Raw genomic sequence first — 26401 nt, 5'->3', positions numbered from 1 at the left:
TTTAATATTTACACATGCTGTCTTTTCCACTTTCTTGTCATATTAGTTGTTATTTGTAATTAAGATATTTTTATATATTTGTATGTATTATGTATTATGGCGCATTGGCCAAAAGCTGTAATGCTGTAATACTCTTTTTTATAAATAAATAAATAAGTAAGTCGGAGATGCTTTTACACCAAGCTGACAGAACTTGGAGGCAAAACCAGTGTCCGGTTAAGAACTGAGAAGTCCAATGGCCTGGAGTCAATCTGGTTATCTCCATGCGCCACTTTATATCAGGAAAAAAAAATGCGTTTGTCTGCCCTTAGAAGAGGAGGTCCATTGCCCCTGTCATGCGCGCAATGCGGCGTCATACACCAGATCGCGTACAACAACTTTTCGAGCGCACTGACTCATGGATCCAAGATCTGAAGGTGGTGATATTAAGATACCGTCAAACACCGCCCCTCGACTCCCTAGCAAGTACAATGGTCATTTCACCACTGGTAAAGAGTCTCAATAGAAATCACTGTTAATTACCTTGGTACGTGTGGTAAAACGCCCACCAGAGTGCCGAATTCGGCACGTATGCCGCCAGCGACGCCAGATATCCTCTGTAGTAACCTCGGATACCGTCTTGCTTGTAGATTGTCCGTGCAATCTCATATGTGAGCCTCATACGCGATTGTCCTGGCGTTAATTGAATACCCAACGGATTTATGCCAAACTGAAAATAAATAAAAAATGGTCAGTATAGAATCTACAAACAGTAAAACCTCGATGATACAGGTTAACTCTGACGAGGAGTGTCTCTTTCCATGTCTGGAAATTTGTACATATCCCTTGAATATTAATGAATGAGTGAATCGGTTTACATTTTATTTTAAATACATATAATACTCCTAAGGCTGAAGACACACAGCACACTATGATCAATAGAACACCCTGATTGGTTAGAAAGGCCTTGATGACAGAACTCACATTATTCATTGAAAAGTGTGAGTTATGATACCAACAGTCAACTTTGTCAATGATTTTCACATGGTTTAAAGTGACTTTTGATACTCAACTATTTTTCTTTATACTTATATATACTATATATATATACTTTATACTAGATTAGGGATGGCAAAGCTTTTTACGTACACGTGCCAAAATTTCCCAAATATTATTTTTCGACTGTCTGACGTGTCGAGCAGTTTTTCATAGTAAAAAAATTAAATTTTAAGAATTTTCTTGAGATTCTATCGTTCGCCGTGTTTCTAGCCATTTTAACCACACTTCCTTCATAATATATTCTTCCATTTTTAGCGATAATGTTTGAGGCAAAATGGCAATCAGCTGTTTGTATTTGAACAAAAGTTGATAAATGTCATCAGGTTTGTTGATTGAATATCGATCAAAATCAGAGATTCATGAGACGGCTTCTCCCGCCGCCTGATGAGGTCAGTGCGATTATATTATGTGTGACGCATAAAGCCTAAGGACCGACCTATAAAATTATATATTTACATTAATTTTACAAACAACGTAATGCTTATTCTTGAAATTTGTAGTATTTGCATGCTATTTTTTATACAATGCGATCTGTCATTTACGCATTTCGTTGTTTACGTTTGCACAATACTCATGGCTATGTCGTCATTATTTTTAAATTTATTTGTAAAACTCTTTTGTATTTTTTCTCTTCAAAATAAAACATTGGCCTGCCATGCAAAATCATCTTTGCCATAGGTTCGCCATCCCTGCACTAGATTAATGCCTTTAGAATCGTGTCCGGAAATTTGTACGTATGCAGTTCGCCGTATCACATTTCACCTCGAAATGTTGTATCGGAAATATATGGCCGTATATTAAAGACCGTCCAACCTCTTTGGGTCGCATAGTACTGAGATAAATTTCATGTCTAAATAAAACACGGTTCTTGTTGGTTTACAGGAAGCCAGCGGCAAACAAATTTTGAAAATAGCCGATATACTGGTTTATTTGTTAGATTTTACATGCTCTACTCTCTGTAATTTCAGATCGATCAATTCCTAAATCAATTTGATACATAATTTTCCATGTTATTGAAATTAAAGTTTGTTTATCGGCAACATGATCCCCATCCCATGTTAAAGGAAGAGATAAAAGATGAGTAAACTTAAATTTATCTTTACCGTCTTTCCGTCTCTGCCAACCAGCCCGATGACCATAAGATGCTGGCTCAACACGTCAAACGGCACGATGATTGTTTGACTTACCAACGAAGCGCAGCCTCCGGCGACCATGGCCTGGAACCAAAAAGAATAATTGACATGCCTGGATATTGAACGAATCAATCAATTATTTTTATAAATATAAATAAAATATTTATATTAATATAAATAAAAAGGATTTCAAGTTATACACATTTATATTTTTTATAAAAATCGATGTTTTTTAAAATAGATATAAAAAATATTAAAACTATGAATTTGTCAAAAATCGCTTAGGTGATGCTTAGAAAACTTAATAAACTAAATTTTAATAATAAATATGACCATAAAATATATGTAATAATAGGGTGCGGACCGATAGAACAAATTCACATTTTATTACATTTTTTACAATTGTAAGTTTGTCTTTGACTTAAAATAAAAAATATTTTTATTTTTAATGTTTTCAGATACATATTTATTCATTAATACAGTTGAAATTGTAAATTATCAAAAAAATGTCTCAAATTGCAAGCTTCGTATTTTTCCGCTAGGTGCCTCTTTAAAAAAGGCTCAGTGAAGACTTCGCCTTAAGCATATTGCGGAGATATAAGCGTGCCGAATGCTTTCTCACTCACACTTATGGTTAAGTTTTGTTCGGGCCTTGATCCTACATTTTAATTTAAAGAGATAGCAAGGGGCCTCCAAAGTTGTCAGTGCAGTGCCCCAGACAGCTGCTGTTTGAGAAGACGTTTTGTAAAAATGCTCTGATCCTCAGTAAATGATATGTATGCAATTTTTTTCTTCTAGATAGTAAAATACGTATGCACCTATTTTTTGTACACATTTTGAGACTAAAAATGAAACGGGACAGTATTCTAACTCTGCTTAATCCTTTCCACGTGGATGTTATTTTAATGTGGTAATTAAATAGTAATTAAATGCTCCGCGGTCAACAAGTTAAGGGGGGCAATTTGTCCAGAGACGTCACCCAGTGGCGAAGGGTGAAGGTACGCTGTTAAGATTCAAAATAAATAGTGCACATTAAACTTTGTCATACGTTTTTATTGAACTAAGACTATAATTCGAGGGCTTAGTGTCAAACAACACTATCTACAAAAGTGCAACTTTACAGGAGAGCCAAAAATCGTTATTTTAGATTCTTGTTACTCAACAAGGAAAATGTTTATTTAAAACCTAATGTTAATATTTTATAATTTATTGTGTATTGTACATTTATCTTGCTTATGATGATGTTAAAATTTATAGGGATAGTTTTAAAAAAAATATGAAAACAAGGGTTACTTATGTAGTTAGCGTTAAACTTTACTGACGATTTAATAAGAAATTAGAAAAAATTTACATAACGTTGTTTGACTATCATGTAGCCGTAAATGTAAAATAACATTATCTCAAAAACACTTTTTTGTAGATAACGTTGTCTGACTTTAAACACTCGAATTGACATATGGAGTTGGTTTTAAAAAAAATCAATTAAACCCTGCCTAAACCAAACCATAATAGTTTTGGTATGCTTTGGGCGATCCGAAAAAATTGTGCACACTTTTTCATTCATACTTATTTGTTGTCGTTGGATTAAGAATATATATTACACAATAATTGTTGGTCAGTTTTTTAAATACATCAAGCAGTAATTTAATGTTGTAATTATAGATATTTTATAGATAGACGAGTATTTTTTGACTATTATCTATTATGGCTTGGTTTTCTCAGGGTATAATTGAATTTTAAAAACTAACCATCTGTGAATTGTAGTCTTAGTTCAGTGAAAACAGATACGTATACCTGCGTATCTATTCTATACACAAGACTGCTTTTGGCCTTTACGGCAGCTAAATAAGGTAGGAAAGTATCGAAGTAGTAACACTTATTGTAACAATTACAATAAATTAGCCGTCTGAACTGTCCAAACTGTCTATCTCACTCACGCAGTCGTGTATATAGAATAGATGCGCTGACATAGTTTAGTATGCACTTATTATATCGGATCTTAACAGCCTACCTCCACCCATCGCCACTGACGTCACCGGGTAACATACCCATTCGGAAAATCTACTATATTATATAACAGACTTTCAGTTTTAACGGACACCCCCTCGTCCGAAATAATTCATTAAATTCTAGTTTAACTGTATTGAATTTTTAAGTTAACAGCATTTTATATCAACTATGGAAAACAAACAATTTCTTGACCCCAACTCTTATTATTGACAATAATGTGAATTAAAACTATTACGAGAAGGTAAATTGGTCACCTTGATTTGTGAATTAACTTCTCGAAGTCCGAGTAGATGGCGCACACCTTCGTACGTTGATATGTAGAACACGCCTGACACTATTTGAGGCTGAAACATAAAAAATTGTAACAATACATCAACATACGTCAGTTTTTTTTAATGTATGTAACACTCACAAGGCAATTGACACGGAATAGTGCGAATTGATTTACTATTTCATCCGTATATAAATGTGTGAATTGTAAATATTATAATATAGGATTATACAATAAGAGATATATCTCAATAAGTTGATTGTGTCACGAGCTGTATGCCATGTTGCACCGTCTTATGCTTCTGCTCATATCTACCTAGCGATAATCGCGCGTAGCCTTTGAAACGTATAGATATTTGAATGCGGCAATGACATTATTAATGGACGACGCACTCAATACAGTAGCTAGCAAGTAAATTCGCGCATTCACATGTATAGGCAGACGTCACGCAATGTCCATTATGCGATATCACGCATCGGGAATTTATAGCAATATGGCCTTTATTGTAATGGCGTTGGAGCAGTGTTTCTAATGTCAATGTTCATTTGAGCTAACCCGTTCGAACCGAACCAGTCGGCAGACCCAACAAAAAGCATCAGGAATTTATAGCAATATCACCTTTATTGTAATGGCGTTAGAACAGATTATGCCATTCGGCAGACCCGACAATAAAGTGAGTGTCATTTTCTTTTCCAGATGATTCGTCCATATTAATGTCATTGGAATGCGGCGATCGACAAGCCGATATAGGAATGACCAATTTGTAAGTGTTTGGCTAAGTAAGTAGGCTGTAAGTGACTCGGAGCCCGAGAAGCATGCAACTTGTCGATTGCAACAGCAGATGTTTTTTTCAAACGAAACAGTCGCATTCGATCAATCTGAGGAGTTCCATTTGGCAATGTGTGTTTTGTGAATAACGATGACGTCTCGTCGACATATTCCACACGTTGTAGGCGAGACGAGTTTTGATGTGAGAGCTGGCTAAAGGTGTTTCAAGAATAACATGTAGGTTTTCATTACTTCAAATGCGACAATTGTGCTTATTTACGAAGCCATTTAACCAAAAATGAGCTTCATCGCTGAAGAACATTTTTTCATGAAATAATGGGTCTGTTTCAAGTTACTCTAAACTCAATTCCGTCATTCGGTTTAAGTTCTTGTGTTAACTGTATTTTACACCCCTTCAAATGCAAATCTTCATGAAGAATATTTCATGTAGTGCCATAAGAAAGTCCAAGTTCTCGAGAATGACATGTAATTGATTATTCTGGATTTTCATCCACAATTTGATTCGCAACATCGATATTTTCAGCAGTACGTTTACGTTTTTGACAGGTTTGATTCTGGACATCGCAAACATTACCATTTGACTCGAAATTTTCAATTAAATTATGAATATTAGGCTCAGTAGGTCGATTATTTTGACTACAACTTTCACGTAATACCCGAAACATAGATTCATTATTATTGTAATATATTTTAACAATACTGAACACAAATGTCAATTTTGGTGGGAAACAGCAAAAAAATGGCTGCTATGACGGTTTAAAAATACTACTAATTTGATAACCCTTTATATGTTTAGGTAGGAGATAGAGATGGGGAGGTACCAAGGTGAGACAAGGTGATACAATAAACGTGATCTTTGATACGTCGGCAATGGTGACCATAAATAAATGAATTAGTCCCGCCTACTTAATGGTTAACCGGATGTATCCCACAAGCACGTTTATACAATCTACAATTCCGTGCGCGCAATGCCGGCAATAGAAAATGAGCATGTATACATGCTGTCAGTGGCGAAGGGTGACTTTTGGAAACAGGTAGGCTGTGGAGAAAGCACACTTGTTAGATGTATTTACGGGAAATAAGAAGATAATCCAACATAACTACTGATGAATAGGTAGGTACACAAAAACTGATGAAATTTCAAAAGCTCACTGATGGTATAAAATTAAACAATTAATTTGAATTATGTATTTTCTTAAATATAAACGCAAGATACGCTCAAAATATATTGAAAATATCCGTTGTTGTGAATCTGTTCCATAACAATTTATAATTTAACCCGTAAACAAGATATTTTAAAATACTTCTATATTTAAAACATAGACTTAGATACAATATCAGATTTCAACTTACATAATTGGTTGAATAAATTGTCTTAGTCTATGAATAAACTAACTGACAAATAAAAATCACGAGATATATTATTTATTATTTTTAACAACAATTAATATTTATATGTGATTGAATCCCTAGAAATTATTTTTTTAAATTATCTTATAAATTATTTTGAATAAATGTGCACTTACGTAAAATACAAGCGCTCCTTAAATAGCTTACCAATTTATATGGGCCGCCGTAGACGTCTTGAAATTATGAGAAACAAACTTCATATAAAAAAAGTTTTCGATTCACGCAAACGTAATCCATACAATATGCAAAGCGAAACGAGATGTCGCTTATTTTTTTAAACCTTCGAGACATGCCATAAATGGTGCTTATTGAAATAGTGGAAAAGATCGTAAAATTATTATGACAATTATACGATAGATGTCGTTGGGCATATTTAATATATTATTATGTGATTATATTATTTAATATCTCAATATAAAATTAAAAAAATATTTTTCTTAAGAAGGTAGGCTTTAAATAATTGCCTAGTATGGAGTCTTCGCCACTGCATGCTGTACTTTAGACTTATTAATACTTGCCCCGGTCGATTGTTTAAAATAACATATTGTACACACACTCCTCACTCTCTATTATTCTTTTATATAGTGTGGAAGTATGGACGCTAAACCAAGAGATGTCGCTCGCATCCTGACTGTGTATTACGTAAAATAAGCAGTCTTTGCCACTGATACTGACCGATGATATCCAGAATCCTCTGTAGAGTCCGAGCATTCCTTCGTTTTTCCTGATCTTCGTGGCGGCGTCAATCATACCAGTGTAGGCCTCCTTCCGTCTCTGGACCTGCAGCTGAGTCTTGATCAACGTCAGCGGATACAGGAGACATCTCACTGGAATTGAAAATAGATTACAATATAAGCATGTAAAACAATTCATTTGATGAAAGTAAGATAGTCTATACTGAAAACAAGTGTTTACAGCGGATAGTTTAGACCAGTGGTTCTCATGTACGGCCACCATAGAATTTTGCGTATCCGGAAATTTTTACCTAAACAGTTCAACGCAGGACACTTATTCGTGCGCCGTAGTACGTGAAACTTGAGTTCGTGTAACATTTAATCAAATGAAATAGTTCTTCGTTGAACATTTCACCGTGGAGTATATTCGAACGTATGCTACAACATGTGGAGATGTCTTTACTAGGTTAGGTTAGGTTAGGGTTAATCTACTTGGAACAGTACTATTTGCAAACTATCGCCGCATTTTGTAAGACACGTACAAATGTATTCCACGGTGAAATGTTCAATGAAGAACTCGTCATTTGATAAAATGTTATACGAACTCATGTTTCACGTACTACGGCGCACGAATAAGTTTCCCACGATGAACTGCATATGTACAATTTACATGTAACCAGAATTTTGCTGCGGCCACCAACATCACTTTCAGTATTTAATTTAACTAACTGAGCTAACGTTAAATATGCGTTATTGGAAATGAGTCATGACCGAGTACTTAAAAACCATTTTAATAATACCACGGTTGAAAAATTTTGGTCAAAGTTATACGTTGACCTAGAATCATAAGAAGGAATTCAAAGAATTGGCAACAATTGCTTTATTAATACTGTCGATTTTTCCTACTACTGTATACTGTGAAAGATCATTCAGTGTAATGCACTTCATAAAAAACAAATATCGAAACAGATGTAAACTTAGAAGCAGCCATGCGGCTCGCATTGGAAAAAGGGAGTATTAAGGAATTTCCATTTGCATTATTTTTAATAAATAGATATTATGTACTAAAATGTCTTTTATTAAATGGACTTGTCTATAAATAAATTGATCCATTTTTTTAGTAAATAAAATTTAGCTTTAATTTTTTCAATCACAACAAAAGTGAAATTTGGTGCGGCAACCAGACATTTCCTTAGAACTGTAAATGTCAATTGTGCGGCCACAGTTAGATTTCACGTGAGAACCACTGGTTTAGACTATAGCTAAATCATTGGTTCCAAATCGATTTGACGCGACCAATCAGTAAGTGTACCACCAGATTTCATTCAGTTTACTTCATAAATGGGCCCCTCGTAGTCCAGTACATAAGGCACTGGATTTTCATCCGGGGGCTCCGTGTTCGATACCCGGTGAGGCCACAATATATTAATGTGATTTGTCGATCTGGGTGTTTATGATTGTTTCACTTCTATTATTAATTACACTACTGTAATTGAGTTTCATGGCCCGTTGGGAAAAAGAATATATATTATGTATTTTTTATCGTGTAGAGCAGTGGTTTCCAAACTTTACGTCACTACGCCTCCCCCTTTATTTCATTAAATACATTTTTACACAAGGTGCTTTTTTTCTACTAAACGGGCTCGATATATGGATTTCATTGCATTTAATGCAGAAAATTCCATTTCGCATAAATAAGATGTCACGAATGGTAGCAGTACCTACTTGCATAGGTTTTCTTGACAAAGTATTATATTGTTCTTCAGTTCGATTCAACCAAAATTGAACAAAGAATTTTTAAAAATAATTGAACGAATCTGTGGTGTGTGTTTATCTCAATTAACTAGTCGAACCGCAATGCCGGGCTCCCAGGCTGGAGCCCTGTCAGCCCCCCTCTTTTGGGGGCCATGCACAATAGTATATAAATGAAGTATAATAAAATTAGTCTTCATATTCTTTATACAGGTTTGCAAATAACCTAACTTTTATGACTGTTTTTTTATGTAGTTTATAACTAGCTGCTGTTTTATAAACTTTGCAAACTGCAAACCTGTGACTACATTATTGTGTTAAACTTTTCGCGCCCCCCAGTTTGGAAATCACTGGTGTAGAGTGAAAGGAGCCAGGGAGTCCTTTATCCAGAAGTCGATCAACCCTGACTGATTATGGTAATGATGAATAAATATAATGCAGTGGCGAAAGGTAGGCACACTATACTTTATCACATCCACGATGGCAGTGCGGCTTAAGCGTCATGGGTCCCAGGTTCGAACCCTGGGTCTGGCAAAGTACACATATCGTTTTTCAATTTGTGTATGAGTCAGGGTATGGACCTAATAAGTTGAGTAAGCGGCTAACATACATTTCTCGTAAAAAAACAAAATCTGTTAATACAAAACCTCCACCGTGTGGAGGCTAATATGATCTACGTAGGATCGGACATGGTAAAAGTAAGAAAAAGAATAGTGAAAGGAGCTAGGGGAGTCCTTCATCCAACAAAGGATCAACGCTGGCTGATAATCGTGATGATGAATAAATATAATGCCGGGGCGAAGAGTGAAGGTAGGCTGGTAGGCTAGAATAGTGCACACTAAATTTTGTCTGTCAAATTTTTTTTCATTGAAATAAGACTACAATTTACGGATGGTGTTAGTTACTTTTTAAAATTCAAATTTAACCCTGCCTCAACCAAACCATAATATTTTTAGAATGCTATGGGCGATTGGTCAAAAATATTGCACACTTTCTCAGTCATACTTATTTGTTTCGTTGAATTAAGGCGATACTTCAGTGAAACGGCAAATAATTTTCAACTATAGGCGCGATGAAATTTTGGACTCGCTGGCACTCGGAGACCGAACGTCGAGATGTGAATACGTCAATTTGTTTCGTGATGGCGACGGGGGTATTAATTCTTAAATCGTGTAAAGATGACTAAAAACGTTACCCATGTACTTTGAAAAGAAAACATGTCAATGAATATATTATTATTGTTACTAATAGAACAATAAACAGAACATTAAATGGACGCATTTTGGATTTATATGACAAATTATATTTCGTTCGGCATTTTTTTCAATTTATTTTCAATTTATTTATTTTTTTAACATATTGTGGACATTACAAATTATAAGTTTAAGACGTTCACAACATGACATTTAGAAACAAAGATATATAAATATAACAGTATTACATAAAAAAAGAGATATATCAGTAGATGAATTAGATAGGTACAAGGAAGTACACCGGATGAGTTGAGCAGACCCTATTTTAAGAATTTATAAAACAACATCCACCTAAACTCATTCTCACGTATGTGGAATATATCAACACCCGAAGCATTTTCATTGAACATAGTTATCGCTCTCCCAATTGGCATTACCAGTGGCAGGTTGGTTCTGCACCTTGGGAGAATAAACAACTGATGGTCTCTATTTCTAAGATAGTTATCAAGGATACACAGGTCAACACTGCCCAGAATGGCAGAGTTCTCATTTATACCTCGTATAAGTCGAAAAAAATACGTAGCTAAATAAAGATTTCTTCTAAATGCCTAGCCACGATCTTTTAAGACCATGCCTCAACTGAGGTATAACCTTAAGAATACATATTACAGATGGTGTTAGTTAGTTTTTTTTTTTAATTCATTAAGCCTTGCCTAAACCAACCTATAATTATAATCAATAAAAAATATTTGTTTACATATTATAAAATATCTAAAATTATACCATTAAAACATACATAACAAACGAATATTTTTTGATTATTATCTACTATGGCTTGGATTAGGTAAGGTTTAATTGAATTTTAAAAATTAACAAACACTATTTACACGTTGTAGTCTTAGTTCAATGAAAACAATTACGTTTGACTGACAAAGTTTAGCGTGCATTATTTATTTTGGATTTTAATAGTATACATCCACTCTTCGCCACTGATATAATGTATATTGTATTCAAATGCATTGCGAGGCCATTTCTTGAGGTATCTTAACCTTTTAATGTATTGTGTAAAAAATGTTAATATATATAAGTATTTCAGAAATGAATCGTTAAGTGGTTATCGCCGCAATCTAGGAGATAAGGTTACGACATAGTCATAAGTACATGCTTAGTGATAATATAAACAAATAAAAATTCCAGTAAGAGAATCAAAAAATGAATCGTTTGCTATCTCGGCATCGACCAAAAAATACACAAGACACACTAATAAATATTTTGGATTTATTAAGGCTGTACGCACCAGTAGCGAAGGGTGGAGGTAGGCTGTTAGGTTCCGCTACAAATAGTGCACATTAAACTGGCATAAATAGCGCATAGAAAACTTTGTCATTCAAACGTATTTGTTTTTATTAAACTAAGACTATAATGTGTAGATAGTGTTTGTTAGTTTTTAAAATTCAATTAAACCCTGCCTAATCCAAGCCAGAATAGATAATAATCAAAAAGTATTTGTTTATCTATAAATACCTAAAATTATGCCATTTAACCATACATAATTTTAGATGTTTTATAGATATAAACATATTTGTATCGATAATGGTTTAATGAGGCACTAACCAAGACTATCCATAATGTGTATTCTTAATTCAACGAAAACAAATAATTATGACTGAAAAAGTGTGGACTATTTTTGCTCATCTCATACCTTAACTATTATGGTTTGGTTTATTCAGGGTTTAATTGAATTTTAAAAACTAACCAGAACCATCTGAAAATTTATGTCAAATCTTAACAGTCTACCTCCACCCCTCGCCAATTTTGTAATAAATAATTGCAAACGAAATATCAAGTTTGCATTGCAATATTGATTAAATAAATGCGATTATCGTCAGGTTTTTTATGTCGTAATGTTATTTTAACTATTGATAACAATGACATTAATATGGACGAATCATCTGGAAAAAAAAATGACACTCACTTTATTGTCGGGTCTGCCGAATGGCATAATCTGTTCTAACGCCATTACAATAAAGGTGATATTGCTATAAAATCCTGATGCTTTTTGTTGGGTCTGCCGAATGGTTCGGTTCGAACGGGTTCGCTCAAATGAACATTGACATTAGAAACACTGCTCTAACGCCATTACAATAAAGGTCATATTGTTATAAATTCCTGATCCGTGATATCGCATAATGAAAATTGCGTGACGTCTACCTATACATGCGAATGCGCGAATTTACTTGCTAGCTACTGTATTGAGTGCGTCGTCCATTAATAATGTCATTGATTGATAAGCTTTTATTGTGTCAACTGTCAATTCATGGTGGAAATGCATTGTATTTATTCATTTAAATAAAACAAAAATTTTATTGTACTAATTAAGTTGAAAATATCCATACAACACGGAAATATTCACAGAAAACTCTAAAAATTGGATAAACAAATAAACAAATATCATCATCAGCCGGGGTCAATCCACTGCTGGATGAAGGCCTCCCCAAGCATTCTCCAACTCTCTCGGTCCTGTGTCGTTCGCTGCCACGTATTTCCGCCGAACTTTACCAGTTCGTCAATCCAGCGGCTTTTAGGGCGACCCTGTGGCCGTTTCGTACCCCTTGGGTACCACTGGATGACGGCATTTGTCCAGCGGCCGTCCTTTCGGCGAGCAATGTGCCCCGCCCATCTCCATTTCAGCTGTTTGGCAACGTCTATTACATCGCGTACTCTTGTCTGCTTCCTAACCCATTCGTTCCTCTTACGGTCCTTTCGCGTGATGCCCAACATGCACCTCTCCATGCCTCGCTGTGTGACTCTTAGCCTTTGGACATCTCTCGTGTTGAGGGTCCACGTCTCGCAGCTATACGTGAGCATGGGTAGCACACATTGGTTGAACACCCTACGCTTAAGACACCAGCTGTCCGAGATAGACGTAGCTGCTGACTTGCTCGAGTTGGGTGCCAGAAATACAGATAATAATACAGAGAATAAAATATTATACAAATATATAAGAACATAAACATAAGAAGTTATATGTGTCGCTGAGTTTCAAAACCCCCTATAACACTTTTTCATTATGTTGAGAAAATCAATAAAAACTTTTTGAACTAAAAAGGTTTTTGAATGTTTCAGTAGTGTTATAGCGGGATTTGATAGACACATTGATTTTGATTCATAAATGACAGTTAATCGTAGCGGCTTTTGAAAGAGGCGATAAAATTTTCATGTAGAGATTTTAATAACGAATCCAACGATATATATATCTTAATTATTTCAAAAAAGTGTTATAGCGGGTTTTGAAACTCAGCGACACATATATCTTTCGACAGAGTCATAATATTCTGTTTTAGCGTCTTGTAGCCTTTATTTATTGACAAACAATGGCTAAATTATCAAGACTGTATTTCGACGCAAACTTCAGATATTTCGTTTGACATGGTGATCAAAAAAATGTTTAACTCACAGAACAGATTAATAAATAGAATTCCGATATGCTATACCCCAATACACTAATTTTGAAGCAGGGTTTTGAATGTGCGAGTGGCCTACGAAAATGAACCACGCATTATAGATGTGCAATAGTGTATGTTGCAACGTTCAATACACCAATATTTAATTGGTGTCAGTAACTGAGAGAAGTTGTCAGCATATTCTTTACACGTGTTTAAGTATATACTATATTCTTCCACACTCGAGATTGGTTGTCTGTTACTCCACACCTGTTAGGTATTTCAGTTCCCATTTTTTCTGAGTTCCCTGGTTTAACTTCTCTTAACAAAAATATACTTGAGGTTTTATCTCTCTTTCAAATGATTCATTGATTAATTTTATTCACTCGTTCATTACATACAGTCATTAGACATACATACATCATACATACGTCATAGACTACATTACATACAGTCATTAGACGTATGTTACGAGAAAAAGTGTCAAAAAAATCAATTATTACTTATAAGTTATGTTAGTCCAAGGACGGGGATATTGTTATGTTCAAAATGAACATAACCAATATTCATACTTCTGGCAACCCCGACGATGATTTATGGTAACGTCGATGGAGCGACGCGATTAATAAGAGATGTCGCTGTTGGAATTTCCGGCCGCAACGGACGTCGCGAGGTGCGAAAGAAGCAACAGGGCTTTTTGATTCTGTCTGTCATCCAGGATAGTCGTGCTCTGCTTTGGTTTTACCCAAAACTTATAATGGACGTCACTTAAAGCAGCACGATTGCAGCCGCAGTGCTTCAAGCCTCTGTGTTGTTCCAAGTTTGGTATTTTAAAACTATTAATATATCATTAATGTTATAACACAGAAAGTAATTATATAAAATGTTTCTACGATACAAGAAATCTTTGAATGAATCGGTAGATTATGATTACGATTTCAGATAAGTTAAATCAAGATTGCAATGCACTGATTAATCCATCATAAAAATACATCATCGTCATAGATGAGAGATGTTTCTTTGCTCATTGCAGTGGCGAAGGGTGGAGGTAGGATGTTAAGATTCGACATAAATAGTGCACATTATACTTTGCTAGTCATACGTATTTGTTTTTATTACATTATTTACACATTATTAGTGCCAGTAAATCCATGCACGTGTACAGGCGCTATGATGTACGTACCAGTGGCGAAGAGTGGAGGTAGGCTGTTAAGATCTGCCACAAATAGTGCACACTAAACTTTGTCAGTCATACGTATTTGTTTTCATTGAAATAAGACTACAATTTGTAGAGGGTGTCTGTTACTTTTTAAAATCCAATTAAACCCTGCGAAACCGAGCCATAATAGATAAGGCTAAAAAAATACTTGCAACTGAATCATACATAACTTTGGATATTTTATAGATAGAATAATATTTTTTTTATCTATTATAGTTTGGTTAGGCAGGGCTTAATGAATTTAAAAAAAATGAACAAACGATATGTGCAATAAGTATGAATGAAAAAGTGTGCATAATTTTGATATTGATGAAAATTATATTTAGGTAAAAATAGGTAAGTATTATACCCGAAAAGCTGCTGAGCATAGACAAGGGAAAGAATTTCGTCTTGTCCATCATGTCCCATTCGATTGTTTTTATCAGCAAGGGGGGCGGTGATTCTGCCATTTTTTATATTACAATTTATTTAATACTTAAAACGAATTAATTATTACAAATGATAATTTATTATTAAACACTAAATAACACTAATTTTATCACAATGACTGGAGAGTATCACAATCGAAGATTAATCCCGCCATTTTCACGGTGGAACTGTTTGTATTTTTTGACAGCTCGGCGACGAATTCGAATTTCATATTTGGAACGCGGGAAACGATTTTCAATTTCAAAGATGGCCGAACAAAAACAAAAGAACCTTCTGCTGGAAAATCCACATTATGACGTCATACCTGTCAAACCCTATTTTAATATTATCAAAATCATTAGCACAATTAAACGGTTTAATTATATTTTTATTAATTTATTATTAAATTCTCGATTTGGTCATATAGCTTTGAATATTTAGGTCACCGCGAGTTTATAAATACCGTGCGAAATATTCAATGCCAAAATTCGCACTTTGAGGTTATGTCAATACAAAAAAAAAAAAAAACATATTACACAAGCCAATTTTCGATTTTTAACACAATACACTGGTTAATTTGTAACATATTCACATTTATTCACGTTATACTGACGCGTTATCTGTTTATGCTTCGGTGGATGACGAATTATGTTGATGTTTTTGTCAGGAATTTTGATATTTCACGGAATTACGTTAGCAGTGGCATCGGAAAGTGAACGTTGCACTGCTGTTTAGGCATGACGCAATCGTGTATGGGAAATTTAAAAGGGGGGAACAGTCGAGGAAACGATATTGCACAGGTTATCGGGAGAAGAACGTTGAATTAAACATTATTTCCTGGTTTTGACTTCTAAGATCGCGACCTAGAATAGCAAAGTGTATCAAGGTCCCCATCTGACCTGACAGTTCTATTAGTTGACTAGTAATGATTGTCCACATGACGCAATGTATTGCGCAATAGGTTTGCTACAATATTTTGTGATTCGTTTACTAAGATTATTACCAAAATCATTTATTCACTTGTAGACTTTATTTGGTGCTTGTGACTGGTCGTCCGCCGTCTTTGGCTGTCAGTCGCCATTGTTTAATAATTCTGCTATCTTTTTGTCATCGAATTATAGTACGCGGTCCAAGAAATGATAGTATTTCGGCAAAAATTATAGGACGTGTTGAAAATGTAAAAATATACTAGCCGGCGAATTCAATTAATTCCATTTTTCAAAATTGTGGTATTTTTGACGTACTTACTATACTTTTTTAATAGTACGCGGACCAAAATGTACTATAATTATAGTTCGGTTGGCAACACTTGGCGACGGCGGAGAACCAGTCACAAGACCCCTTTATTTTATATATTTTTTAAACCGTATCCGATCCTAAGAATATCATAATATCGATTGACACCTCGTATCTGACATTCAATATTTTTGATAGGGGGTAGTTAAAATCTTATACAAAAACTATTAAATGATATTAAGTATTAAATAATAACAAAAATACCGTTAAGTATATTAAAAATGAACTAAATTATTTTTGCACTAAGCGTATTTATGTTTTTATTTATTATCATTTAATAGTTTTGTACTTATAATATTTTAACTACCCCCTATGAAAAGTATTGAATGTTAGATACGAGGTGTCAATGTTAGATCATCGATATTATGGGCATCCACAGAGTGGAGATTGTATCACCAGATTTTTGTTTATAGACTATTGAAATAATCACAGAAACAAAACCACACGAACCAATACGAAATCACATAGTCAGAAATGTTTATCAGGATAATCATCGCTGATAAAGCTTAAAACAATGCCAACACATCCTTCCGAGATAATGGATGGCAGAAATGGGGAAGTCAAAAGGACGATAGGTATACAAGAAGCAGGTTTCGATGATATTTTAGATTCCTCCACACTCACACAAAGTGTGATGAATTTAATCACCACTAATGGACACTGCCCATGGATATCGTAGTATTCGTCATTTTGATTAACTTACAAGACCCAAGGGTGAATTTAATCTAAACACATGTGCGGGAATATTATCCATTACCTTACCGTTATATTATAAAAACGATTTATATTTACAACGGCTAAAACATACTTTTTTTTTACCCAAGAAAATTATATTCATTAATCATTTTACAAAATATATTGTTTGTTTGGACGTTGCATATTATCTAATATGGCAAGAAAGTTTTTTTATGACTCTGACGTTTCTTCATTGATTAAACTACAAAAGAAAGATCAATGTATTCATATGTATTATTGGATGAAAATATTCTACTATAATATGATGTATTTTTAAATCATTTAACAGAATACGACATTACCATAATGCATTCATTTACAAACTTACAAAATAAAATAATTTAATTTCATTTATTATCGATCAGCTGATTCATTTGAAATGGCCGCCAACACGATAATGAAGTTAGCTTTAGTTTCAAGTATTCCTATAAACTTTCATAAAATATATTATATATAATTATAATATATTTAAAAACTAGAAAATTTATATTAAAATATTAAATAAAATTGTACAAATTTTCTGTATTATTTTTAGCGCTAGTTTTATAACATTATTCTAGAAATCTATCAAACTAAACATACAATTTATTATTCTTTATTATCGATTACACTGAGTAGCCATTAAACAAAATATAAAAAAAGAATAAAATATAAATTTCAAACTGTCAACTGACATTGTCACATTGTGAATGTTTATCATTTTCAAATTGAATTAAACACATGTTTGCAATAACAATATAATTCTAAAGTTGAATTTAAGTAATCTTATAGGTATTTTTTTTATATATTTGTTCATTTAATTCTTTTTTTGTTCTGTTGTGAGTTGTTAATTAATGTTTCTAAGTACGTAGTTGCTTGTGACAGTTCGTTGTTTTTATTGTCAAATTAAACGTTTCTACTGGATATAACGTTGAAAAACTCTACAATTTAAACATTATTCAATGTATTTAACCCCTTTATATTATGTAGCGAAGTTATATTCATGTTATTTCATCAAAATTGTCCATTCGACAGGGTCTAAAGATGTCAGGCTTCAAGGAGTTGTACCTGTCGTGCAAGCATTTCGAAGAGACCATCGCCAACGTGATAGTCGGGGCCGTGCCATGCTCTGATGCAGGACAGTTCGAAGAGGGTGTCGAGCGCTGGGAGAAAATAATCATTGACAAACTGAATCAGATAAAACTACTCAACTCGAAGGCTGTTTTGGTCACAGCCAGTTTACAAAAAGGTAATTTAGACTGTTTCGACTGAACGTAAATCGTTGTTTTATTTTTGGAGCTGCCAATAGAAGAATAAACTAATGAACGTGTTAAAAATACAACCAGATGACTTTCAATCGTTAGATTCGATAGATAAACTACCTTCAAAATTCCTAATTCATAGTGCGTATGAAATTATTTCTTGACCAATTTATGCATGAAGAAAGATTCAATTCTCAGAGTAAAAATAAGACGTTACTGTCTGTCGTTACTTTTAACCATTTTAAACCTACTGAATGGAATAATAAATGCATCCATTCACTTCGAATAAACGAGTTAACTCATTTAGTGCTAACACCACGACTGGCGTTGGAGCAGTTGGCCATTAGATAAAATTAACGTGTTATTTAAATGTGGTAATTAAAAGGTCAGCAGTGATTGTTTTAAACAGCTGTGCAGCTGTGTGAATTTGCGGCCAGCGTTGCAAACGTCAGTGCCATGTTTAGTCTACGAGCAGGACGGCATTATGACTCGAATTTGAGTGCGAGATGTATGACGTGATTATCATGCAACATTGTTTAAAAACCGTTACACTTAGATTTAAACATCTATAACACTGACAGGATGTTTTTAATAATTTTCACATGTTTTGTCCGTTACATCAAGGTCCGTTATATCGAGGTTCTACTGTTCTCATAAAATTATCTCAGCGAGGCTAGAAATATTTCTATACGGTTTTAGCATACGATTTCAGTTCCTACCGGAATCTTCAGCTGTTATAAAATGTCATTACAGAAGTTGGCAAAAGCAACTCTGTTTTCCTCATTTTGTAGGATCTCGTTGAAGTTACATTTCAGTGGGCATGCCTTGCATAAGAACAGGTGTCCAATGCTTCCCCATTTCACCATATTGTCATGAGAACGGCCAACTTTAGTTCAAAATCTATTGAGAGCTTTACATGTATAGTACTCGAAACTGGCACCGGGGAAGGGTAAATGCTGTGCTGGTCGTATCCATTCTTCGAGGCTCTCGAAGGGTAACCCAGTTTCCCATGTGGACAACACAATCATAGACCCCTCCAAACCAACCCACCCCACACTGCACCAGGTCTTAATCAGGCGTATCATGAGGTCCCACGTCCTACGAATCACCAGTTGTTTTTGCCTGGGAATGTCTGAGGGGCAGCTTCCCAAGTGATGTATAAAAAAGAATGTTTTATCTATAAAATATTTAAAATTATGTATGATTATTTCTTGGCTTACAATAGGGCTTAATTGAATTTTAAAAACTAATTGACACCATCTGCAGCGGTCACATAACACAAAAAGTTGCAATTCAAACCAAAATACACAATTAGAATTTTTCCCCGAAACAAGCATGGCATTCAAAAACTACAAAAGAAGTTGTTTATTGTAATGAACGCTGGTAGGTACCTACTGACGTCACAAACCTTGGATTTTTACATGGAATTTCAACCATATGAGTGGATACTTTTTCAATGTTGTCGGCGAAAACACCAATTAGGTACTTAGACACTTAATTAGTGTCATAAACGAAATCCGGCCCCGGCGGCATCCTGTCCGGTCGGATTTTATTGCTTAGGGTCGAAATGTTTTTAAACGATCGACACATTAACATTATTAACAAAATTTTTGACAATATTTTAGCCCGGTATATCCGATAAGGAGCTCGTTATAAAAGTGAATAAATGCATGGAGAAAATCATAAACTAAAATGTCAACGTATGTTTCCTCATTACATCCGCGATCTCGCTATATCCGTGATCGTAATAACCGAGTTTGACTGTAGTGCTATTTCGTTGGCAGCTAATATATACATAAATGCTTTCTTTTGTAGATAACCTACCGAGAAGTGGTGTGCCACCGGACATGGCTCATGTGGGACTATGCAAGGCTCTTGATACTCGGCTTCGCTGGGGTAGTGCTCTCAAGACCATGGCTGCGTCGCGCGCCGTCCTCAACGCTTTCCAAGAAAGACGGCAGGCCGATATGGTGTCAGTACTAATTCATATAGTTTGTGTTTTATATTCTAGTGTTTTGTATTTATATGGTGGAACTCAAAAAAAACCCATATTCGCTAACATCTATTATATTGACTTCGCTTTGGGAGTTAGACCAGAACCAACTTCTGGTAGTATTATAACTAGGAGAGCTAGTTTAGCCAGATTTCTGTTGTTACGAGAAATGGTTGTTAGCCATTTGCTCAACTTATTAGGTTCATACTCAAAACACAAATTGAAAAACAATATGTGCATTTTCCAAACCCAGGATTCGAACCTGGGACCCACGGCGTTATAGGGCGACGCTTGCCGCGCGGCCATACCGTATTGATAATTAAGAGTTATATTTTATGATTCTGTACAAATTTGCTTAGCTGTAAGATATTAACACACCTTGTACTGAATGTTTTGCCAGTGAGCCATTTCCTTATCATGATTTTGCAACTTCCTTGAGTGGCTCGATGTTCGAAGCTTTGGAAGTCTGATATGAATGTCCAAGGATAGGTGCAAGTTGGTCGCCAACCTTCAATAGAAAACGGCTCGAAAAGAAGAAGTGACTGGGTGTTTTCCATGCTTTAGACATGGTGTGCTCAATAGAGTCACCCCACTTTGACGTGTGATACGACGGGGGGTCCTCGTATAATGCATATTTTACTGTCCTCACCTTTCTCAGTATTTACCTTTGAAAGATGTTTGGTTTCCGATTGTGAATATCAATGTTACCCTATTTAATATCGTGATGTCATGTCAATTACAGCGTTGCCAGTGATCTCCTGCTGAAACTATCTGGCCTTCAGCAAACCCTCGACACGATGGACACCAATGAGGTGGAGAAGGAGAGAGAATTGTCTGCAGTTCTGCGGTCCTGGCATCAGGCCGCCGCGCGATACAAGGCGGTGTCTTCCAAAGCGTCCGCCAAGGTCGTGAGAAAGGATGAATCCGACAGGTATACTTATGACATACTATTCAGTAGTGGCGAAGAATCCATACTAGGCGATTATTTAAAGCCTACCTTCTTAAGAAAAATATTTTTTAATTGCACATTGTCATATTTATATGATCACTTGATTATTTTGTATTCTATAAAAATAATTTTATTTGCCAACGACAGATGTCGTATATGTAGGAATGTAGTATACAGATTGCAAAACAATCTGCAAAGATTTAAAAATATATACCACAGCGTGCCATCTATCTTGATGTAAATAAATGTCGATTATCTCACGGAATTGTGAATTTTTTTCGTATTTACGTCACGTTACCCCGCCCAGTCTATCGAATTGTATAAAAATGGTAGGCTCCTATCGCAGAGCCTAAAACTATTGCGCATAATATTGTTAATTAATAATTAGATAATTTAAAAAAATAATGTCATATATAGGAAAAAATATACTTAAGATTGTTTTTAAAATTAGGCTGGGCAGGTGTTTATGATATGTTGAAATGCTGTAGGTGTTAGTCGATTTGGCGGGTTGTAGACATAAGCGGCGCGGTTGGCTGGAGGTGATGCGCTTTGTTCGCTGGCTGGAGGCAAATGGCGGCGTGGTTGGCTACAAGTTATGGCGTCTTGGTGGGCTGGAGATGCGGCATCGCTGGTTGTAGGGTAATTGCAGCTTGTTTGGCTCTGAGATGCGGTAAAAAACGCATGGCGGAGGCGGCGTATTTTTAACGAATATCTCGCGGGCCGACTTCTGCCAGGGATTAATATTTTAAAACATGCGATTGTAGATACAATTTCTAATTATTATGTCAATACTCGACAAATAATAATTATTTAATATTTATTAGATATTATTCTTAACCCGACAACTAACTATAATTCAAGTGTATGTATTAATAAATACAAAAAATCGCTAAACATGCAATTAATACCATTAATTCTACCTCGAACACCATTTGAAAAACGCTATTTTAGGGTATCACTCTGTCTTTAACCTTAGCGATAGGTAGGGGGGCCCGCCAAAGATCCTGGCCTGGAGTCCCCCTTCAGGATGTGGGATCCATGTTTTGGTGTATAAATTGTTTTACATGTAGTGTGGTGCAGAATTTTGGGAAGACCTTTGGTGTGCCATGGGTGAGAAAAGGTTGCGGAACACTGGCCTAGAGTCATCACTCATTAATATTCAAGGGTGTTTAATACTTTTTTTCTAATTACAAAAAACAGTGCTCTGGTAGTTTTTTGCGATCATCTCGAAATGCTATTTTTGAAATATGTAGGTTATCACTCCAGGCAACTCAAATATTTATTCACAGAATGTTATATATTCTTTCATATTTTCATTTTTATCTTCCAGCCATCTCCACAAGCTGATAGTCAAGATTGAAGTAATGGCCAAGATTACCAGCCGTCTCATGGCAGCATCCATGGTGACGCCGTGCACATACGACTGGGCGACAGACACCGGGAAACTTCTGCCGATTCTGGCCAAATCCAGGCGAGGACCATACACACCTGATTGTTTCCTATAACATAATATTATTTGTCCTTCATGTCTACAACTAGGTACCTACTTATTTATTCAATTATATTATCTGCCAAATACAATGTTTTAATTCACTTTACTACACAGATACCCTAACTTTTTTATCTTACCATCCCCGTTTATAGCATACATTTCATCACCAATATTCTTCTTCTTCTTTGGCCATATCCGCCTTTTAGTTGGAGCATATGGACACCACGGGGCGTCTCCTAGAATCCCTGTCGCTCGCCAGTCTTCTTGCTTTGATCCAGGTCAAATCAGCATCCCTTAGCTCCGCCAAATACACTCTATCAATGACATTTTTAATGGACGACGCACTCAATACAGTAGCTAGCAAGTAAATTTGGGCATTCGCATGTATAGGTAGACGTCACGCAATTTCCATTATGCGATATCAGTGATATCACGCATCGGGAATTTATAGCAATATCACCTTTATTGTAGTGGCGTTAGAATAGTGTTTCTAGTGCCAATGTTCATTCGAGCGAACTCGTTCGAACCGAACCGTTCGGCAGACCCGACTTAAAGCATCGGGAGTTTATAGAAGTATCACCTTTATTGCAGTGGCGTTAGAACAGATTATGCCATTCGGCAGACCCGACAAAAAAGTGAGTGTCATTTTTATTCCCAGATGATTCGTCCATATTAATGTCATTGCACTCTATAGATAGTATTTAGCGGCCTTTCAGGACGCCGGAATCGGTCGGCTTGAAGAACAGGCAAGCCAGGTTGAGGTTCTCTTCTGGCATCACGTGGCCGATCCAGGTCCAACGTCTCCTCTTCACTCTCAGCTTCATGAGAGGCTGCTTGGTGCTCTTTTCTCCTCGTTGCTACTAAACTCATACCACTGCACACCCAGTATCCGTCGCAAACATCTATTTTGAAGCTCAGTACATGGTTGCACTGAGTTTTCGTAAAGTGCCTTGATTCGCTACCGTAAAGCAGCATCGCCAGAATGCAAGCGTCGAATAGGCGGCTTTTAATTTTGACCGAGTACAATTGTGAGTCCCAGACAACCCGCATCGAGTTAATGTTGCTGCAGCCATTCCCATTCGGATAGCGAGCTCTTTCTGCAAAATGCCATCCCCCGTGATGTGTACCCTCAGGTATTTGAAGCTGTCGGATGCTCTCGATGTTTTGCCCGTTGCTAATCAGAGGGAAATCTGGATCAGGACAGGTGCTATTACATAGAATGTTGGTTTTCTTCGCATTGATTTTGAAACCAACGCGAGATGAGTTGTCGTGACTAATATTAAATCACTAATAATATATTGACAAATTATATATTAAAAAAAAGCTATTGGAAATGTTTGACCTTGTATAAGTAGCTGGTACCAGTGGTGAACGCTGGAGGTAGGCTGTTCTAACATAAATAGTGCACACTAAACTTTGTCAGTCATACATAGTTGTTTTTATTGAACCAAGACTACAATGGTGTTTGTTAGTTTTTAAAATTCAATTAAACCCTGCCTATTCCAAGCCATAGTAGATACTAGTCAAAAAATGTTCGTTTAGGTATCTATAAAATATCTAAAATTATGCCATTAAACCATACATAATTTTGGATATTTTATAGATAGAAGAATATTTTATTATCTATTATGGTTTGGTTAGGCAGGGCTTAAGACGATACTTCAGTGAAACGGCAAATAATTTTCAACTATAGGCGCGACGAAATTTTGGACTCGCTGGCATTCGGAGAGCGAACGTCGAGGTGTGAATACGTCAATTTGTTTCGTGATGGTGACGGGGGTATTAATTCTTAAATCGTGTAAAGATGACTAAAAATGTTACCCATTTACTTTAAAAATAAAACATGTCAATGAATATATTATTATTGTTTCTAATAGAACAATAAACAGAACATTAAATGGACGCATGTTCGATTTATATGACAAATTATATTTCGTTCAGCATGCGTCATTTGCACCCGCGACCCGCAATCCGCGCATCGCCTAGCCACGATCTTATTAGACCATGCCTCAACTGAGGTATAGCCTTAATGAATTAAAAAAAACAACCAACACCATCTACTTATAATATGTAATCTTAATTTAACAGACACAAATAAGTATGACGGAAAAAGTGTGCACTATTTTTGTTGGATCGCCCATAGCATACCCAAACTATGATGGTTTGGTTTAGGCAGGGTTTTAATTGAATTTCAAAAACTAACCAGCACCATTTGCAAATTGTATTCTTCAATGAAAACAAATAAGCGTGACTGTCGAAGCTTAGTGTGCACAGCCTACTTAAACCCCTCGCCACTGGGTAACAAGTAGACCATACAGCCTTCAGAGAGGCTAATCCCGGGATTCCGGGATCGTCAAATTGAAATCCCGGGATCAAAATTTTTGATCGGGATTGGATTCCCTAGTCATGATTCACATGATAATCACAAAAAGCCACCAGAGCACTGTTTTTTGTAATTAGAAGAAAGGTATTGAACTCCCTTGAATATTAATGAATGAGTGAGTCGATTTACATTTTTTTTTTTTTAAATATTCCTTCTTTTCTTCTTCTTTTTCTTTCTTCTTTCTTTCTTCTTCTTCTTCTTAAGATTATTAAGAAATAGAGCTCCCTGATTAGTTAGAAAGACCTTGATGACAGAATTTACATTATTCATTGAAAAATATGAGTTATGATACCAACAGTCAACTTTTGTCAACGATTTTCACATGGTTTAAAGTGACTTTTGATACCCAACTATTTTCCTTTATATAAATTAATGCCTTTAAAATCGTGTCCGGAAATTTGTACGTATACAATTCGCCATATCACACTTCACGTGAAATGTTGTACCGGAAATATAGGGTCGTATATTAAAGACCGTCCAACCTCTTTGGGTCGTATCCTCGACCATGTCCGATCCTAATAAGATCATATCGTCACCGTTCAGGCAAAAGTCACCAACCCTGAAAATGGCAGTTTTGAGTCGAGTATGTCACACGAAGCGTAAAATTATGTTCTTTAAGATGCAAAAGTCACCACGGTACATTAGTTAGTAAAATGTTGCTTAAATCCGAATTATTTGTTTTCCACTAAATGACTTTCGATAAAATCTTAACAAGCAAAAGTCTTTATAGGTGAATAGACATTATTGACTCTAAAAAAATAAATCCTTCGTTATAAATATACAAGCAAAAGTCACTATACTATGGATGGTGAGTTTTACTGATTTGTCATTTGAAAACTTCTAACACTTGTCTGAAATACGCAAAAATAACCAAACAGGAATAGTTTACCTTAGCTTGTTATAATAAGATCGCTTTGGTCAGATTATTAACAAGCAAAAGTTACCAAACCATAATTGAGCTACCTTACCTCC

At 35.4% G+C, this 26401-nt stretch overlaps 2 protein-coding genes across 3 annotated transcripts in view; one reads left to right on the top strand and one right to left on the bottom strand.

Annotated features, from left to right (window-relative positions):
• LOC147077252 (solute carrier family 25 member 44) overlaps positions 1–16258 on the bottom strand; it is a 30388-nt gene extending 14130 nt beyond the window's left edge. Inside the window, exons 1-5 of one of the 2 annotated variants that reach the window (XM_085940764.1) lie at positions 15282–16258; positions 7327–7478; positions 4436–4525; positions 2142–2255; positions 523–709 (exon numbers count right to left, since the gene is read on the bottom strand). In XM_085940764.1, coding sequence (XP_085796890.1) covers positions 523–709; positions 2142–2255; positions 4436–4525; positions 7327–7478; positions 15282–15381 — 643 coding nt within the window. In that variant the 5' untranslated portion in view covers positions 15382–16258. Of the gene's footprint in view, positions 1–522; positions 710–2141; positions 2256–4435; positions 4526–7326; positions 8234–15281 lie in introns of those variants that run through there. The other variant, XM_085940762.1, reaches the window with a different exon arrangement.
• Positions 16259–18016: 1758 nt separating this feature from the next.
• LOC147077251 (uncharacterized) lies at positions 18017–23156 on the top strand. The gene is made up of 5 exons (XM_085940774.1): positions 18017–18142; positions 18386–18599; positions 20428–20584; positions 21348–21536; positions 22885–23156. The coding sequence occupies exons 2-5, from the start codon at positions 18395–18397 to the stop codon at positions 23057–23059; spliced, it is 726 nt and encodes a 241-aa protein (XP_085796900.1). The 5' UTR covers positions 18017–18142; positions 18386–18394; the 3' UTR covers positions 23060–23156.
• Positions 23157–26401: the final 3245 nt, after the last annotated feature.

Source organism: Rhyacophila brunnea, unplaced genomic scaffold (genome assembly GCF_057557595.1).
Source record: "Rhyacophila brunnea isolate RB1 unplaced genomic scaffold, BYU_Rbru_1.0 scaffold_13, whole genome shotgun sequence".
Lineage (NCBI taxonomy): Eukaryota > Metazoa > Arthropoda > Insecta > Trichoptera > Rhyacophilidae > Rhyacophila > Rhyacophila brunnea.
Note: the sequence above shows the minus strand (reverse complement) of the source record. Positions and strands in the feature narration are given on the sequence as shown.